The 18,760-nt window shown below is 37.8% G+C and overlaps 1 protein-coding gene across 1 annotated transcript in view; it reads right to left on the reverse strand.

Annotated features, from left to right (window-relative positions):
* Nucleotides 1–15,557, reverse strand: part of prkcha (protein kinase C, eta, a) — a 20,041-nt gene extending 4,484 nt beyond the window's left edge. The window contains exons 1-10 of the mRNA XM_016469988.1: nt 14,684–15,557; nt 9,704–9,767; nt 8,815–8,968; nt 7,710–7,744; nt 7,523–7,605; nt 7,104–7,233; nt 6,858–6,991; nt 6,425–6,565; nt 5,886–6,059; nt 3,266–3,420 (exon numbers count right to left, since the gene is read on the reverse strand). Coding sequence (XP_016325474.1) covers nt 3,266–3,420; nt 5,886–6,059; nt 6,425–6,565; nt 6,858–6,991; nt 7,104–7,233; nt 7,523–7,605; nt 7,710–7,744; nt 8,815–8,968; nt 9,704–9,767; nt 14,684–15,034 — 1,421 coding nt within the window. The 5' untranslated portion in view covers nt 15,035–15,557. The remainder of the gene's footprint in view (nt 1–3,265; nt 3,421–5,885; nt 6,060–6,424; nt 6,566–6,857; nt 6,992–7,103; nt 7,234–7,522; nt 7,606–7,709; nt 7,745–8,814; nt 8,969–9,703; nt 9,768–14,683) is intronic.
* Between the last annotated feature and the right edge of the window lie 3,203 nt (nt 15,558–18,760).

Below are 18,760 nucleotides of genomic sequence, written 5' to 3' on the forward strand. Positions count from 1 at the left end.
GAGAGAGAGAGAGAGAGAGAGAGAGAGAGAGAGAGAGAGAGAAAGAGATTTATGTTAATATTTTTTATTTGCTTGGTAAACCACTTCTGCATGAAAACCTGCATTATAATCTTTTTAAAGAAAAATTACAAATGGCACTTCATGTCATAATGATTGCTTGCCTCTGACACACACACACACACACACACACACACACACACACACTCAAAATAATGCTTATACTTTGTCATACATTCACATTCAGTCCACAGTAACTGCATGAATGCTGATATTTTGCCATTTGTCCAGAAGAACTGCAACAGAATTGACGTATATTCCACCTGATATTTTGCGCTCTCCTTCAGTGCCGTTTTCCAGTATTACACTGCAGCTTTAAAGATCTATGTGGTAAAGGTTTGTAATAATGGAAATGCTGAGGCAAGAATTAGTCTCACAGTGTTAATAAACCTCAGAGGACACGAAAGTGGCAATTAAAAAGAGAAGAGGAAGGAAAACACTTCAGAGAATGTAGAGAAAGCACACAAGGAATATTCAACCGAGAAACTAAATTTCAATCATCATTTGCTCACCCTCATGTTGTTCTAAACTCATTTGACTTCACCTTTAATGTTCCATTAAAGAAAGTCAAACGTGTTTAGAACGTCATAAGGGGAATTAAATAACAGAATTTTCATTTTGAATTAAATATCCTTTTAATTTCTGCATTTGTCTGTGTTACGTGCTATGCGTATGTGTTTCTTCCTTCCCACCCTCTCGTCTTGTTTCTGCTGCCTCGCTTATGGGCTTACATTTCTGCCACAATTCTGCGCGCGAAAGATCATATTTTGAGCGCACAAAAGTGCATTTTGCACGCGCCTAGAACCAAGAGTGGAAATCAGTTTTTATTGACAGTAATGTGTAGTGCTACACGGTTTCCGGAGGTGATTCCTCTGAGGAAAATTACGGCGTCCGTTGTTGTCAAAGCACTTATGAAATTTTTTTCTACGTTCGGTTTGCCGAAAGTGGTGCAAACAGATCAAGGCACAAATTTTCTTTCGAAACTTTTTTCACAAGTTTTGACAACTTTGAATATTTCCCACAGGATCGCAAGCGCCTATCACCCCGAGAGCCAGGGTGCACTCGAGCGTTTTCATCAAACGTTAAAGTCGATGCTCCGAAAGTACTGCCTGGATACGGGAAAGGATTGGGATGAGGGAGTACCATTGGTGTTGTTTGCGGTAAGAGAAGCTGTGCAGGAAAGTCTTGGCTTTAGCCCCGCCGATTTAGTGTTTGGTCATACTGTTAGAGGCCCACTGAAAATGCTTAAAGAGAATATGCTAGCGTTCGATTCCAGCTCTAAAGTTAATGTGTTGGATTACGTCAGTAAATTCCGCGAGCGTCTGCATAAAGCCTGTTCCATGGCGAAAGACACGTTGGTGTCCGCACAGAAACGGCTGAAATGCCATTTTGATCGTAAGTCTGTACAACGCGTATTTACGGAAGGTTATCAAGTGTTAGTGTTGTTACCGATCGTTGGTTCTGCTCTGTCAGCACGATTTTCAGGACCTTACGACGTGCTGAGGAAGTTAAGTGACACCGATTACGTAATTCGCACTCCAGATGGGAAGCGGAAGTCCCGTGTGTGTCATATTAATACGTTAAAGGCTTTTCATGACAGAGAGACTTTGCAGAAGGATGCTGTAGAGGCAGATGAGGATGCTGCCTCCACCTTGTTTCCGGTTACAACTTGTGGTGTCGCGAATCTCATTGATGCTGCTGATACTGTGGATGATGTGGGGTTACGTCATACTCAACAGTGTGCCAGATTGAAGAATTCGGAGATATTGGGTGATTTAAATTCTTATCTATCGCACTTGTCTGATCAACAAAGATGTGATATTGTACAGCTGGTAAACGATTTCTCTACTCTGTTTAACGATGTGCCTTCCCGTACCACAGTCTTACAGCATGATATCAAGGTAGGTGACGCTGCTCCGATCAAGCAACACGCTTATCGCGTGAATAGCGCTAAACGGGCTGTTATGAATACTGAGGTCGATTATTTGCTTAAGCATGGATTTGCTAAACCTAGTTGTAGCCCATGGAGCTCACCCTGTTTATTAGTTCCGAAAAGCGATGGAACTGCCAGATTTTGTACTGACTATTGTAAGGTAAATGCTGTTACCGTGCCAGATTGTTTCCCATTGCCACGAATGGAAGACTGCATGGACAATCTTGGTTCAGCTCGATATGTCAGTAAATTAGATCTATTAAAAGGGTACTGGGGCAAGTGCCTCTTACGCCTCGCGCTTCTGACATCTCAGCTTTTGTAACACCCGACAACTTCCTACAGTACTCAGTGATGGCATTCGGGATGCGTAACGCACCAGCAACTTTTCAGCGGCTTATTAATGTTGTTCTTGCAGGAGTCCCACAGTGTAATGCATATCTTGATGATTTGGTTGTGTATTCGACTGAGTGGTCGGAACATGTTTCTTTGCTATGCACTGTGTTTGATCGTCTTGCTAAAGCTTCGCTGACTTTAAATCTAGCGAAGTGCGAATTCGGCCAAGCAACTATTACGTACCTAGGCAAAGAAGTCGGTCAAGGTCAAGTGCGCCCGATTGAAGTGAAGGTGGCCGCTATAGCCGAATTTCCAGTTCCAACTACCCGCCGGGAACTCCGGAGATTTCTGGGTATGGCTGGCTACTATCGTAGCTTTTGTAGAAACTTTTCGACTATCGCACATCCTTTGACTTCATTGCTTAGTCCATCCTGCTCTTTTATATGGTCTGATGAATGTCAGTACGCGTTTGAATCCATCAAAAATCTTCTGTGCAGCGCACCCATTTTGGCAGCCCCGAACAACTCGCTGGTTTATAAATTGGAAGTGGATGCGAGTGCGGTTGGTGCGGGGGCAGTACTACTTCAGGAAGATGAGGATGGTATTGATCATCCTATTTGTTATTTCTCACGCAAGTTCAATAAGCACCAGTTGAACTATTCGACTATTGAAAAGGAGGCTTTAGCGTTGCTAATGGCTTTGCAATATTTTGATGTTTATGTGGGGTCCAGTAATCTTCCAGTTAGCGTTTCCACCGATCATAACCCTTTAGTGTTCCTGTCGCGAATGTATAATCAAAATCAACGCTTGATGCGATGGGCTTTGATTGTACAGGGTTATAATCTGGTTATCAAGCACAAGAAGGGTGTGGACAACATTATAGCGGATGAAGTGTTATGATACAACTCCTAGACTTTTAAAGATCGTAACAGTCTGTCTAACCTGTATATTATTCCTTTGCTGTGGAGGAATATTAAAGCAGATGTGATCTCCGCTGTGTAGAATCTGGCTCTGTTCTCCTCAAACTTTCTCGATTTCTGAATATGAAACATCAGATCTCCTCCATTCACAAACTCCATTACAAAAAACAGACGTTCCTGTGAAAGGATTAAGAAATTAAGATAAAGATTCATTTAAAAGACAACAACAAATACTAGATTACCACCTTTAACATCAGGAAATTCAGCTCCTTACAGGGAGTCTTTTAACCAACCAGACAGTTAACCCAGCATGTCACAGCCATTAGAAGATTCATGGGAGAGGCAGACAAAGCAGAAACATAAATACTGTTTAGTCAGCAAAGAAGACTGCAGGAAGCACAGGATTATGGGATTGTGAGAGCTGGAAGGTGATCTAAAATGAAGTGCATCATAAGTTTGAATTGACAGCCCTAAGTCTCTGTTTAAGTCCAGCACGGCCAATGCATCAAACTCAGACTGCACACCCAGGGACCACCCACAGTCGGTTTACTGACCGTGTGATACATGCTGCACACAAAACAGGACACAAGCTCTTGAGAAATGCAATGACTTTAAAGTAGTGAAATATTCAGAGTAAGGTGGGGGAAGATGCCCACAGAACAGTGTGCATTTACTGCAAAACTGTACCATATTTAGAGATGACTTCAGCAGGTATAGTATGATGATGCATAATCCAATATATTCGTTTGTTATAGAAGAAAATCATGAAAGAAGGCCATTTTGCCCAACCTCTGGGACAGGAAGCCCACCATGGTCAACTTACACTGATTGTTATTTGATTATTATTGCAGAATACATCTAACATCATTTTAACTATTTTCTTTTTGTAATTTATGTATAACACTAAACCAATTTTTTATTTATTTTATGCAATTCATGTAAAATGCTAAACCAAATATTGCATTAATTAATATTATGGTAATTATTATAATACAATAATAAACTATTTTGACAATTTAGTCATAATGGATAATTGATAACTGTCATATTTATTTTCAGATGAAAAGTGACATTTGTGTCCAAGAGCAAAATGAAAGGTTAGTGCTACTTGCGTAATACTAATACTTCTGGACTAATTTCTTATGCATTTCTTCTTTACAAACATTCACAGTCAGAGACTGCCAAATTTTTCCATACCAATCTTATAAAGTTAAAATGTTTGATTCTACACCAGAGAAACAAACTATCTATAATGCTTACCAGAATAATTAGAGGTACAATTAGCATCAAGCTACACTTGAAAATGTATGTGATTATTAATGTTTTTGCTTAAAACCGACGTTACACCATCATCAATCGTGCTTGTAATAACTTCCGATTGTGATCTAAAGTTGATTTTGATTCTAAAACAGGCAGACGATACACAGGACGGGAAAAAAAAATCCTGCTTTTTCGCGCCTGGTGTGAACAGTCCAATAGGGATCTATTGTTCCGATTCAAAAGCGCCATCGCGCCGAATTTTCACATTCAGTGTGAAAAGGCCTTTAACTGTGGTATGTTCCATTTAAAATTTATCCTTCCCTAAATGACGTTAAAAAAAAAAAAAAAAAACTGTGGCTGGCTGCTTTTCATCAGTGACATCCTGTCCAAGCGAGTGGCTCTTCACCGGAATGAGATAAGTGGACAAGATTTGGACCATCAAAGCGCCATGGCACATCCACTAATGACCAAGTCCATCACATTAACAAACACAAACACGCACATTCACTCAGCAACAGTGCCACACACCTCAGGCCCTCTGAGATCATTGATTTTCACCACCGCGTTGTGGTGCTATCTAACCTAACCCGGCCCCAGAGGGTCATGAGTGTGCTTTGTATGTTGCTCACGTGTGGAGGGTTAAGAGATTGATTGCGTGCGTCAGGGCTGTGAAGGAGCAGAGACACACCGGTTCATAAATTCCATTCCTCATTACAAACACACTGTACATTTGGCAGCGAGACCTTGAGGATGTTCCTGCACATCCATGTTCATGTGGACTCTGCAGTAATAAATCCAGAGAGGTCATCATGTCGGATCTGTTCTGCTGGACTGAACATGAAAACTTGAACATGAAAGTCTTCAAATCCTTTTGCAATCAGTGTGTGCGCATGTTTTTAAAACCTTGCGTACACTCAAGGTAAAGTAATTAAATCAAACAATGTAGTCTTACAAATGCTACAGTGTGTGTTTCAGGTGGGTCTGTATGATTGTAAAAGCTACATTAGGGGATTCAGTGTTGACCTCTCTATTCTAAAGGCTTCAAGCAAAACACAGAAGCAGAACATAGCAGACCTCTGATCTCTCACAACACACAAAGAGAGAAAGTACACATACACAGAAAATGCAAAGTAGAATTGAACCAACATAACATATTGATGCTTAATTCTCTACTGCCCCCTACTGATGAGGTGAAAACTACATGCTCTCATTTAAAGAACAGAATATACCAAGGGTTCTATAGCCCTATTATATATATATATATATATATATATACACACATACATACATACAAACATATATGGTTTATTGATTTATTTATAATTAGCTTAATTTAAAAACAATACATAGCTAGGTGAATGTGTGATGTGTCTGTTCCTCACCGGTGTCTGGAAGCAACAGTACAGCTGAGTGAGGTAAGGATGAGTGGAAGCGAGGGATAACACTCGTTTTTCTGTCATCGTGCACTCCACATCATCATCCTGCAGTATGATGTCCTTCTTTAACACCTTCACTGCAAACACCTGATCCGAACTATTCAACCGGACCAACATCACCTATTTATACAGAACACCAACAGCAAGACTTGTGAAGTACATGTGATACATGTGAATTATCTTTCCTTTTATTTGTGAAGACATAGTCACCCAGACTTTCTAGCACAAAATTGTCAGCATAATATTTTAATATGAAACAGCACAGCCCAAAGACGTAGATTACATTGTTTAAAAGTCATTTGCACAGCAATGATCTAAAGTTTTTTTTTTTCAGTGCATATAATTTTTTTATATACACCGAATAAAACTTCAAACAATTATATAAACAGTTCCATAACATTATATATGTAACAAGTAGTCTGCAATATTTGTGCAACACAGTCATATTGGACCTGATGTAAAGAGGAACATTCTTAAACACAGACCTTGCCGAAGCTGCCTTTTCCCAACACCTGCAAGAGTGTGAAGTTAGAGATTCCCAGCTTTCGATTTGGGTCTTTTTTAGATTGCCCTCGATCTCCTCTCACGCTCAATGTACGGCACTGAGTGTCCATACCTGCGAGACCCTGAGAAGAGAGACAAATTATTTTTTCCTTACAGACTTTATGTATTACTCATTCAGTACATTTTATCATTCAACATCAATAGTTCTGTTGATGGTCCTGTGTTACTTCCCTTAATTTCTTTGTTTACTTCACTAAAGTTTTATTTTGTCCTATTTTTGGTGCATGCAGCTTAGAATGTACAGTTATGTGTAATGTCAAAAAAGCACATTAAACTTAAACTGAGAGATTTACACAGACAGACAGATCACATATTTCGCTTTTGAAAAGACTGAGTGCACATGTGTGTATTTACCATTGAGTTGCGTTTGGTCATTCCTCCCGGCTGAAGGCCCATTTCTGCCAATTTATTGGCCAGTTCTACATTGTTGACTCCACAGTTTGGGGCAACATTTCCCTTACAGCGGATATGGACATTCATTTTACAAACTACAGATGTAAAAACACAACAAACCAGATGAGCTTCACATAACAGCATCAATAAGACTGATGGATGCATTAATGGTGAACAAGGAGGGCTGACAGAAAGAGAGAAAAGTACTTTTGCAGTGTAATCCTTGCCGTACGAGGCCCCACAGCAAAGAGCCACAGTGGTCGCAGAAGGTAGGAACCTTATAATTGTGGATGTTGAACTTATGGGGAATGTTTATACTGAAACCCTGATTTGTAGTCTGTAAAAAGAAGGAACAAAGTATAAAATAAAAAAAAAAGAACAGTACGTTTCAGCAATTCTATTCCTGACCAGTAGGTGGGAAAATGGCATCTGTGTTTATTAGGACACAGCCAGCAGTCACTTCACCAACATATGACAAAATTGGTCTGTCTTTCTCAGAAATTCCTTGGCCAAAATTTCTAAAATCGCCCAGAGATGAAAAGAAAAACCCAGACAAGCCATACTGTGAGAATCCCCCCACATACAAAAATGGACTACAAAAGCTTTTTAGGTTAGGGTTGCATTACCTGTTCCTTGGCAGGTTTCTTCATGCGTGGACAGACCGTAACCACAAACTGATGACATCGCTTATGTACCACACAGGTGCACACTAACATGCACACATACAAACACACACAGCTGATTATAACCAATAATACAATCAATTTAAACACAGATCACGTCCATGAATACAGAGACAGAGTGTCAACTCACCTTGACATTGGTAGCCCTGTTTTCCAAAAACACCCCTGGAACAAAGAAAACACACAAAAAAACATACAATTAAAATATAACAAAGTTTGTTCAGCCACTCACTTTAAGCATTTATACACAAAATTCCCTGTAAAACACTTTTATTTTGTAATGTATATTGTTCTCAATTTTTGATTTTAATAATAAACTTTATTTGTATAGAAAAGTAGTTCTACACACAATGCAAAAAAAAGTGTCACAAAAGGGGCACCTGTCCATTTACAAAAGAATGAACTCTACCTGACATTCTACAATGATTCAAATGTTATCGATTACTAATTTGTAGGAACCTTTGCCTGCAGAATGTCACTGCAAAATTCAAATGCAAATAACAATGTACACATTTCTATCCTTTGTGTGCTTGTTTATTAAAGGGGTCATATGATGCTTTTTTAAAGATCATTATTTTGTGTATTTGGTGTAACAGAATATGTTGACATGCTTTAATGTTCAAAAACACATTATTTTTCAAATACTGTACATTATTGTAGGTCCTCTATGCCCCGCCTCTCTCAAACGCTTCGTTTTCTACAAAGTCCCTCCTTCCGACAAGCGCAGTCTGCTCTGATTGGCCAGCTGACCCAGTGCATTGTGATTGGCCGAACACCACAAGCACGCGTCGGAAATGTAACGCCCCTTACCATAATCGCGAGCTTCATCTTTCAAAATAAATGTAAAGACAAAAGGAAAACTTGAAATCGCATCATATGACCCCTTTAAATATTTTTGGATAATTTTTTCATACTTTCAGCCTCTTACCAATAAGAGTTTAGTATTCTCAGCTCTGTTTATTTTATTTATTTTATTTTTTTACTGTTTAAATCCATTCTTAAAAAGACCTACAAATTTTTCATTTAGCTAATGCTAAAGGTGTTCAAAAACACCTACAGTAACCTTATTACAGGGACATTCCCCCTGCAGATGAATATAAATATCTTGCTGAAGGTCTCCCAGTCATCCCTCATGGGCTTTAACTCATAAGCTTTCAGTTACATATTTTAAAACGCTCACAAAAATGTGCTATTTAAAAAAATATATATGTACATTTGTGTCAAAAGTGCAATACCATATAAAATCTTTGCAGTGGAAGCAGAATGTTGGTTGCTTTAGAAAGGTCGACATGAACTTGTGCCCGTTTACTTGGTGGATTTTTCTTCGAACTGCCTGTTGCCGCTTTCGAGTAAATTCTTTATAGGGACGCGTGTTTCCTCCAGCATCATCTAAACACAGAGAAACAGAAAAGCTTTTATTATTTCATGATGCATTATCTTCTTACAATACATAGGTATTTCCTATAATGCCATGTAACATACTGCTGACTTTGTGAGGGGGAAGAGAGACAGATTATGAGCCCCCGGTTCACTGGTATTATTAAGTCTAGTCTATTCTCTGCAGGCCTAACCACAGGCCTTTAAAGGAAGCCAGCTTCACACACCCCTGCACAGCGGGTGAGCGATTCGCACATAGCATACACTTCACGCATAAGATGCTCTGAAAGATGCTCTGTCTAAAAAAAACTGACTAAAGTTGGCTTTGTGTGTCTTAGTGTGTTGACAAGTCTGGTAGCATGTTAACATTTAGTTAAGCGACACCTTAACAGCAAGTGGAGGAAATTAAGTGTTTGTGTGCATGCGTGTTTCCACCATCAAGGACTAGACAGTGCAATTCATCAAGAAGAGTTTTATATTTTCATCTTTTATTCTGTCATTGACTATGAAACAGACCGCGTGTTCTCGATACGCCTCTGTGCTCCAGTGCAAAAATAGCCCAGTCATACTGACTGTCAAACTGATGTTTCAAAATGTATGAATACATTTATATTTCTGCATGAAAAGATTTAAAAGAAATAGAAACCATTTAAAAAAATACAAAACAAACAAAAAAAGATTTAAAAGAAAGAAACCAAAAAAGAAAAGAAGAGCTATAGAGGGGAAAAAATGAGAGGAGGGACTCACCATCTATAAATGAGCCTGTGAGAGTAACCAGGATGTAGACCTTACCCTCAGGTTCAAGATCAATCTGCAACAAAAAAATAAATACAAATACAAATAAAAATAATTAGATATTAATTTAGACATTGAATATTAAAAAAGTTGTTCTAACATTTTAAATTTAACACAGTTAAAAGTTTGGACACAACTACTCATTTAAATACTCATTTTCATTATTTTTATAATATTTTCTAAATTTGAATTATAGTAAATTGATCAAAACTATCAAACAACACAAACAGAAGTATGGGAATTACTTAGCGATACAAATGTTAAATAAATACAACATTATATTTTAAATTCTTTTTTTTTTTTAAATGCTTTCCACACTTTCTGACCAAGATATTTTTATTTTATTTATGTTTATTTATTTATTTTTTGACAAAGAAACACTTAAGAATTGATTGTAACTGATGACGACTTTTTGATGACTTTTCTGTGACCTTTTAAGATTTCACCATTTCCCTGATATTCACAGGCCTTCTAGAAAACATTTTTAAAGTTCATTTTCAATTTGTCCAGGACTGTGAGAAGCCCTCTGCACCCTTGTTGCAGCCTGGAATTAAACCACGACATGCTGGTATCGTCTGGCCAGAGGAGAACTGGCCCCCCGACTGAGCCTGGTTTCTCCCAAGGTTTTTTCTCCATTTCTGTCACTGATGGAGTTTTGGTTCCTTGCCACTGACGCCTTTGGCTTGCTTAGTTGGGGACACTTGACTGACTGATTGCACAGACACTATTGGAATCATCAATGAACTGACTTTAGCTGAAAAATGACTCTTTGTTATTGTCTTCTTACATTATTGACAAACTATTTTCCTGTTTGACACTGTAAAGCTGCTTTGACACAATCAGTATTGTATAAAGCGCTATACAAATAAAGGGGGAAAAAATGTGTATAACACTTTTGTATGACAAGTCTGTTTTTTTTTCATGTTACAAATTCAGGCAAACATGCACATGTTGAAAACAATATGTGCCAAATACAACCAATCACACAACCCACTAATACCGTCCACAGCAGTTACACATTGACACCACGGAAAATGTAAATGAGGTCAGGCATGAGTGAAATATCAGAGCTAGACTTCAAATTACTGTAGAGCAAAAAGAGAAGAGAGATAAATGGAAAGACAAACTCAGAAATGGAAAGAGACAGCAAGGGGTAAGGGAGGGGGGGGGTCGTTTGTGTGCCTGTGGTAAAGTTTGTAGAAAACCAACTTTGTGGGCGTGTGTCGACGTGCATGTGATCCAGAAATAAACCCTATGTGCTTGTGTTACGACAGAATCATGGATGAAAGAAACAAACTATAGGGATAAGAGATATCGCATGCAAGCAGCATAAACAAGGGAGTTGCCAACTCAGAAAAGACATCTTTGGATGTCAGCATTGAGGCTGTGTGGTTGAATGGAAGGTGGTGGTCTAAATAGAAGTCTGATGATAATTAGCAAAACATCATTACATCTTTGTTGTCAATGATTAGCCATAATTAGCATACAGAATGCTAAAAGTTATTTTTAAACTATTTTGCTTTAGCAACTTTCAATTGAGTTCAACTGAATATTTCTTTCCACCACACTCATACTTCTTTTCATTTGGTCAGAACTGAAAGCAGAAAGATTCACGCAGACTATGACAGAATGTGTATCTCCAATACACACAACTTCCATTTTATACACTTTTGATGCTAGTTTCACTGAATGATAAGATAGCATAACAGAAACTGCTGGATTCCTAGAGGCAGTCCCCATATATGGAAGCTCGTACACACGCAAACACACTCTTACTTGTGTGAGTGCTGTTTTGAACTGCAGGTTTCACATACCATCTGTCCCAAAAGCCTGAGGCTCTACACAGAAAAAAATACACACACTCACAGAGACCGAAACTTGGCACAAAACGCTCACAGCCCAGACAGACTGAAAGCAGAGTATCATTAATTAGCGGTTATGTGACCTGCAGCTGCAGAACCAATAAAAATGGGGCATTGTATCTCTAAGGTCCACTGAACTTCATCTGGAACCCAATAGAAGGTGATTAGATGTACAATAATGTTTAAAAGTTTAGGGTCAGTAAGATTTTTTAAAAATGTTTCCGAGTCTCTTACGTTCACCAACACTGCATTTATTTGACAAGAAATACACTAAAAACACAAATATTGTGAAATATAATTACACTTTAAAATAACTGTTTTCTGTTTTAATCTATTTCAAAATGTTATTTATTTCTGTGATGGCAAAGCTGAATTTTCAGCAGTCATCACTCCAGTCTTCAGTGTCAGATGATTTGGTGCTGAAGAAACATTTCTTATTATTATCAGTGTTGAAAACAGTTTGTGCTGCTTAATATTTTAATAGAAACCCTGATACTTTTTTCAACATTCTTTCAAAGTTCAAAAGAACAGCATTTATTTTAAATAGTAATCCTTATCTGAACATTTCCTGACTTACTTTAAATGTTTTTTTGCACCAAACATATCTGAAACACATTAAAATTTGCATTTTAGATGCATACATGCATAGTTTACATGACATTTTGAGCAATCATCTAAAACTTTTTACTTTTTTCTATTTTTTTTACGAACAATTCTATTTCATGTATTACAGTTTATGACCTCAAAGAATTGAGATTATATTTTAAACAATTTCTAGACAAGCATTTAAAAATAATAATAGTCATTTAAAGTATATACTTTATATATTACATACAGTATAAGTTGAACTTAAAATAACCTTGAGCTAATAACAAAGTGTATCCCCATGTTACTGTTCACTAAATGAACAAATGTTCAGGACATGTACAGTAAAAACAAGATGATCGGTATCTCTAAAAATAATGTCCCTGTGCATGTGCATTCTGGGAAAGGAGAACTAACAATACTTGGGCTGAATAATAAGGTTACAAGACGACTTTCACTACTTCTGCTGAGGAAAAGCAAGCTGATTTGCATGTGCATGTTCAGCCTGGTCACTGAAATGCTGACAACAAGTGTTTTACAACTATTGTGTCCTAGTGACCCTGCTGCAGTGTTGAGTTAACACACTGATATGAATTAGCTCTGAAGGCGGCATGTAGACATGGAACTGGTGGTGTTTAGATCACAGAAGATGCTAAAACCACAGAGCAAGATGTTTCAGCTGATCTTAGCTGCAACCATCCCACGGAGAGTCCGAATTGTATTGACTGACTGTGCATTAAGCCTCGACTTCTTTTCGTTAACCTCTGATCATGCATCAGGATAGCTTCATCTGTGTCTAGAACTGCAGTCAAAGGCCTGATTCTGGATCAGTGAGCAATGCATTGTCGGACATATGGGTGTAAGTGTGAACTGTGAACCCACACAGATGATGGTGGAAAATGATAACACTCATAACCTCAACAAGTCTGCTGTTCACACACAAAGGAAAAACACAGCAGCACAAAACAAACGAGACTACACAAAAAAACAACAACATAATACAATAGTACAGAACAAAATAAAACAAAACAAAAGAGCACAATGCAACACAACAGAGCATGACAAAAGGAACACAGCACAATTAAACCAACAGTGTGAGGTTTAGGGGAAACTGGGGAGTGCTGTAATACCAGTTTAACCAATTAGAAATTAACTATAGGGATGAACTCACATAGCCTAACACAAAACACAACATAGCACAAGCTTTTCGAAGCATTTAAACACAAGTCTTTAATAAACATAAAAATAAATGTAAAGAAACATATTTTTTTAAGAAGAAGAAGCAGGAATATCATAGCTGCAGATGGAGAGGGCTGTAACACTTTCTAATGTGTTTTTCTGCTGAAGACAAAGATTGCATAAAATCATACAAGCCACATTTGCCACAACTGTGATAAAACAGGCTGATCAACTTCAAAAGCCAAAACGGTGTGTGCATTAGCCTATGTTTTACATATAATTGATTTTGATTTCAAATGCTGTTTTGAATTAAAATTCCTCAATGTTAACCATTTCATAGCATTCATGTGGCTCAAACAGTAGAGTATGGTGCTAGCAACGCCAATATCATGGTTCGATTCCTAAGGAATGGTTGAACTGATACAATGTATACTTTAAAGCCAATGTAAACACTTTGGTCTGCCAAATGCATGAACATAAATTTTGAATCAAAATGTTTAAATTAAATGTAGGTTGATAGGTGTGCAGTATGGTGATGGGGGATGGCATATTCATTACTTAAAAAAAAAAAAGTAAATTTGATTATCAGAATAATTCATGCATATAATTTAACATGTTTTCAGGTAGCGTTACAAGTGACCTGGTAGTGGGACAGATTGTAACAACAGCATTCTTCGTACCTGATATGAATTTGCTTACTTATTTAATTAATTTTGATATTAATTTTGATAATTAGTACATTAATAAACTTTTCTTAATTTGCCGCAGGCAAACATGAGAATATTGTATCAAAGTTTAGGACAGCACAAATGAATAACAGAGTTACAGACTTTGAAATAAAATGTGTTACAACACACCCGAGGCTTCTCTATTTTGTATTTAAGTATGCTGACATTTTATGGTCCAACACTGTCTTTCGTTGCATGATTTGTCTTTAGTGTGCACCCAAGTACTGTACTAAATACTGTTTTGCTTTCTGGTCTTGTTATCAACATGCACTTTTCTACAAACACAAATCCCTCCAATGCCACCAGATGCATAAGCATCCTCATCATTTTAAACTTTTCACAGTCTCACCTCTATTCTGCATATAGGACAATTAATCCATCCATAGATGCTCACTGTCTGCCCCATCAGAGCAAACATGCCTTGCTGTTTCTGAACTTTTCTAATTGTCATGTCAACATACAAAAATCAATCTCCACCAATTTTAAGTAGACAGTTTCTCACAATCCTTAAGGAAAGATGCAAATGTCTAAACAGGTCAGGGGAAATTTAACACAGCTATATAATAAACATTCCTCACCCATCCTTCAAAAGACTCCTCTCTGTTTGTGCTCTTCATCAGATCATCAAACTGAATGGTGCAGTTGGCCACGAAGTCGTCGTACCCGATCGGTGCGTCGTGAAAAATGGCTAGCTCTACCTGCTTGCCGTTGTTGACGTTAACGGAGAACTCCTCGTTATAAGTGGGCATGTTGGTTTTCTGCTTGGTGTGCGTCTGTCCGATCTTATACTCGTCCACTTTCACTACGATGTACGGGTCCAGGGTCTGGTTCGCCTTGCTGAACATCACGGCATGTCGCATAGAGGTGGTCGTGGGCTTCAGGTCCACCGCTTCGCCGATGCGCAACTTCAGATGCCCGTTAAACTTCATGGTGTCCTCTAAACTCGAGCCTAGCAAATCTAAGCCTAACTGACTTAGTGAATGTTGGACATTATATCACTTAAATGGGAAAGTGTAAATGCACAAACGCACACCAGTTAGAAGCCTCTGCATCTGAAACAAAGCGCTGTTTGAAACACCTGCTTTGCGGAAGGACTGAAGCGAGTGGGCAGAATGGGGAAGTGAAGGAGTTCACGCCTGACTACGCGTCTCCCTCAAGGGAGTCAGTCACAACATTAAATGTTTCTCTCTGGCTCTATCTTTAAATCTTATCTGTAAGGCGACTTATTACGAGGTCGCCTTTGCAAAGTTTTCCTCGACACTTTCACAGTCCGTCCATATTCGCTGCATTTTGAACTTAGACGCGTGTCAGACAAACCTTTGTATGAAAAACTTCTGAGAGGTCTATTTCAGTCCAACTGAGCGATAGGGCGTTGAGGAAACTGCTGAGAACCTGTCCAGATATTTTTTTCTTTAAACAAAGCCACACGTGGACCATCTCTGAAGTACCTGCTTGTGGAATTCCGTTGAAAAATGAAAACACACCTGCTTTATCGCGAGCAAATGGAAACACCGCCACCTTTCGGCAGACTTTTTCAACAGCACTCGTTAAGTATTAAATTATGTGCAAATATCATTTGAAGATATTGTAAATAAACAAATGAACAAATATAAAATATAATGTTTTCTATTCTTTTTCTATTCTATCTACTTGTTTTTATTTATTATTTAAAAAACGTGTACTGCATTAGATTTACCGAGACTTGTCACAGCACTTACATTTTATTGCTCTTTTGTTGGTTTTGATTGCTTGTGTTGCCCTCATTTGTAAGTCGATTTGGATAAAAGCATCTGCTAAATGACTAAATGTACATGTAAATTAAATAAATATACATTAATGTACAATAAATTGTACATTAAATAAATGATGGACATCATCAGATTTTTATTAATGCCTAGATAATTAAATTGGCAAACAAACAAATAAATAAATACATAAACAGAATATGTATTGCAAATTCATTATTAGTATTGCATTTCTACAAGATATATATGTATTTAACAGTCGAAATTTGGACACTCTTGATCGCATTTATAGTATGTTTCTCAAGATTTTGAAAACTTTTGTTCTGAAGGCTTAAATGCTTAAAAGAATTTATATAGGCCTAGCCTATCTATAAACAAAATGGGTTGTTTGTGTGTGGGCTCTGATTGAGTTGCCCCAGATCTATAAAGTCTCAGGATGAAAGGCCCACCGTGTCAAATGTGACCTTTGACCTCTCTCTATCTCTTTTCCAGCTAGTGTAAATTCAAAGGGGAGACTCCAAACACTCTCTGCTCTGTTCGGTGTCAGTGGTCTTATGGTGGCGTGAATATTAGACCTTTGGTGATGAAGCTTTCGATGGGATGCTGAACTTTGGTGGATCCACTCTAGTGATTCTGGTGTAGCACAAGACTTAGCCAGCAGGAGGCACTCATACTCACTGCAACTTATTCAACCATCAGGCATACTTGTATTTTTCAAACATACATGTTCAGTTTCTTTATGGACAGCTTTGTAGTGTTACCATAAGTTTGTTCTAGCTGTTATGCCCTTGTATCTTAGCATCTCTCTCTATAGTTTTGTGTGGTGAAACAGTATTAAAACATGCATTCAGCACCAAATCAACTTTAACTCTCTTTATGGTTATTCATTAAAGAACTGCCCTTTTTATCTGGAGCACAGTGTGGGAGAGTTTAAACTGCTGTGAGAGTTGTCACAGCAGCTTTATTGAAATCAGGCAGTTCATGCACTCTTAACTATCCAGTGTGTGAGTTTGTGTTCAGAGCACAGCAAATGTGCATTTCAGGATATGTGTGTGTATAGTGGGCCTCTGGTGTTTTTTATGCCTGGTAACATTATAAATGACTTTACTGTCACTTTTGATCAATTTAATTCTTGCAATATTATATTATATTATATTATATGTAACATAATATTATAATTTCTTTGTACACGCATACCTTAAAGTATATAAAGTAAAATAATAAAATAAACTGCATAAAATTATTTCATTTAAAAGACATAAATGTAAAACACGAACAGCTTTCCCATTCTTATCCAGAGAACATAGTTAAAGTCTTGAACTTTTCGTGCAAAACCTCATAGTTACTGAGATGTAACTGCATCCCAATGTGACAACTAGCCCCAGTCTCCCCATTCCATAGCCATGCATGCTTACTCGTTCACTGAAGCTGTTATAGAAATAAACTATACCTGACTAAACACAAATAAACATGCACAAACCCGGCAGGTCCCATTCAGCTCCCATATACAGTTTAAAATTGTTTCCAAACCTCTGATTTACACACACACACACTGTTACTCACTTATTGAACTGCTGCTATTCCATGTCAGGCCGTGTGACTCGTAGAGATGTGGGTGAGGTATTTATGGGTGAAAGGCTAAAGTGTGTGTGAGTGCACGTTTTCTGGCTGGCATTATTACTCAGTGTTTGGGAATGGCAACAGCTGCAGCAGAAGGGCGTTAAAGAAGAAAAACAAAAATCAGAGCAAGAAATAAGAGTGAATGATGGAGTGAGTGTTTGGAAAGAGGAGTTTAAAAAGAGTGACAGGGAGAGTGAGCATAGAGGACAGAACAGTTTTAAAGCAGAGGAGAAAGTGTGTGACACAGGGCAGGGTAAGTGTGTGTGTTTGGGTAAAATGAACTCCAGATGTGATGTGGTCTCAGCTCAGACCAGGCGTCAGAGGAGAATTAGAGGTTTTAGAGGGCAGAGAGAACGACAAAGAGGAGAAAACAATCAAATGTCACTATAGAGTTGAGGTAGTGTGCGTGATTGGATGTGTGTTTCTTTCTTCCTAACAGAGTCCTCAGGATGATTTACTGAATGTCTGACACAGGGAGCACGGTTACTGATAGAGCATGAAAATCAATTCAGGAGGAAGGAGAAGAACAGAGATGCAGAAAAAAAGAAGTCCCAAGGAAAAAAGCAGATGTCAGAATGAAGGGGCCAATTGGCATGAAAGAAATCAGATAGACATACAGCAAAATCACGTTCTGTAGGCAGCGGTTAACAGTCAGCAGATGTTTCTGTTGGTGTGTGTGAATATGGACTTTGGTCTAATGGTAAAGCAATCACTGCAGGGCTGAATTAAAGCTGAAAAGAGACATAACTCTTGCCTGATACCCAAGAGCAGTGGATCTCATTTTCCACTCATTTAAACCTAGCATGAAATGTTAATTTAAAGGCTTTTTCTTCATACCCGTTTACTAAAATGTCGTCTCTTACTCATGCATTTGACTTGCAAAGCCTGACATTTTAACTGAATGGATGGATCTCACAAAAACTGTTATATATTAAAAAAATTAAAACGAAATGTATTTAATAATACAATGATATTCATTTAAATTGTATTTATCCATTATATTTGTTGTATTTATTTTATTTAAAAATCAGCAATATTTTTTGCTGTAATACTATAAAAAATAAATACTGTATTACAGTAATGAACATCTAATTACAAAAAGAATAATACAAATGATTTAAAAAGGAAAAAAAACAACTTTTTTTTTTTGGTGAAACATGACGATTTTGTGAGCTTCACCTGAACACCAATCCTCTGCACTACTTTAAAAAAAAAAACTCATATCCACTAAATTGCAATACACCATGGTTTCATCATGTTATTGGTGTTCACACAAGTTAACCATGTAAC

This window comes from Sinocyclocheilus anshuiensis, unplaced genomic scaffold (assembly GCF_001515605.1).
Source record: "Sinocyclocheilus anshuiensis isolate Anshui unplaced genomic scaffold, SAMN03320099.WGS_v1.1 scaffold1097, whole genome shotgun sequence".
NCBI lineage: Eukaryota > Metazoa > Chordata > Actinopteri > Cypriniformes > Cyprinidae > Sinocyclocheilus > Sinocyclocheilus anshuiensis.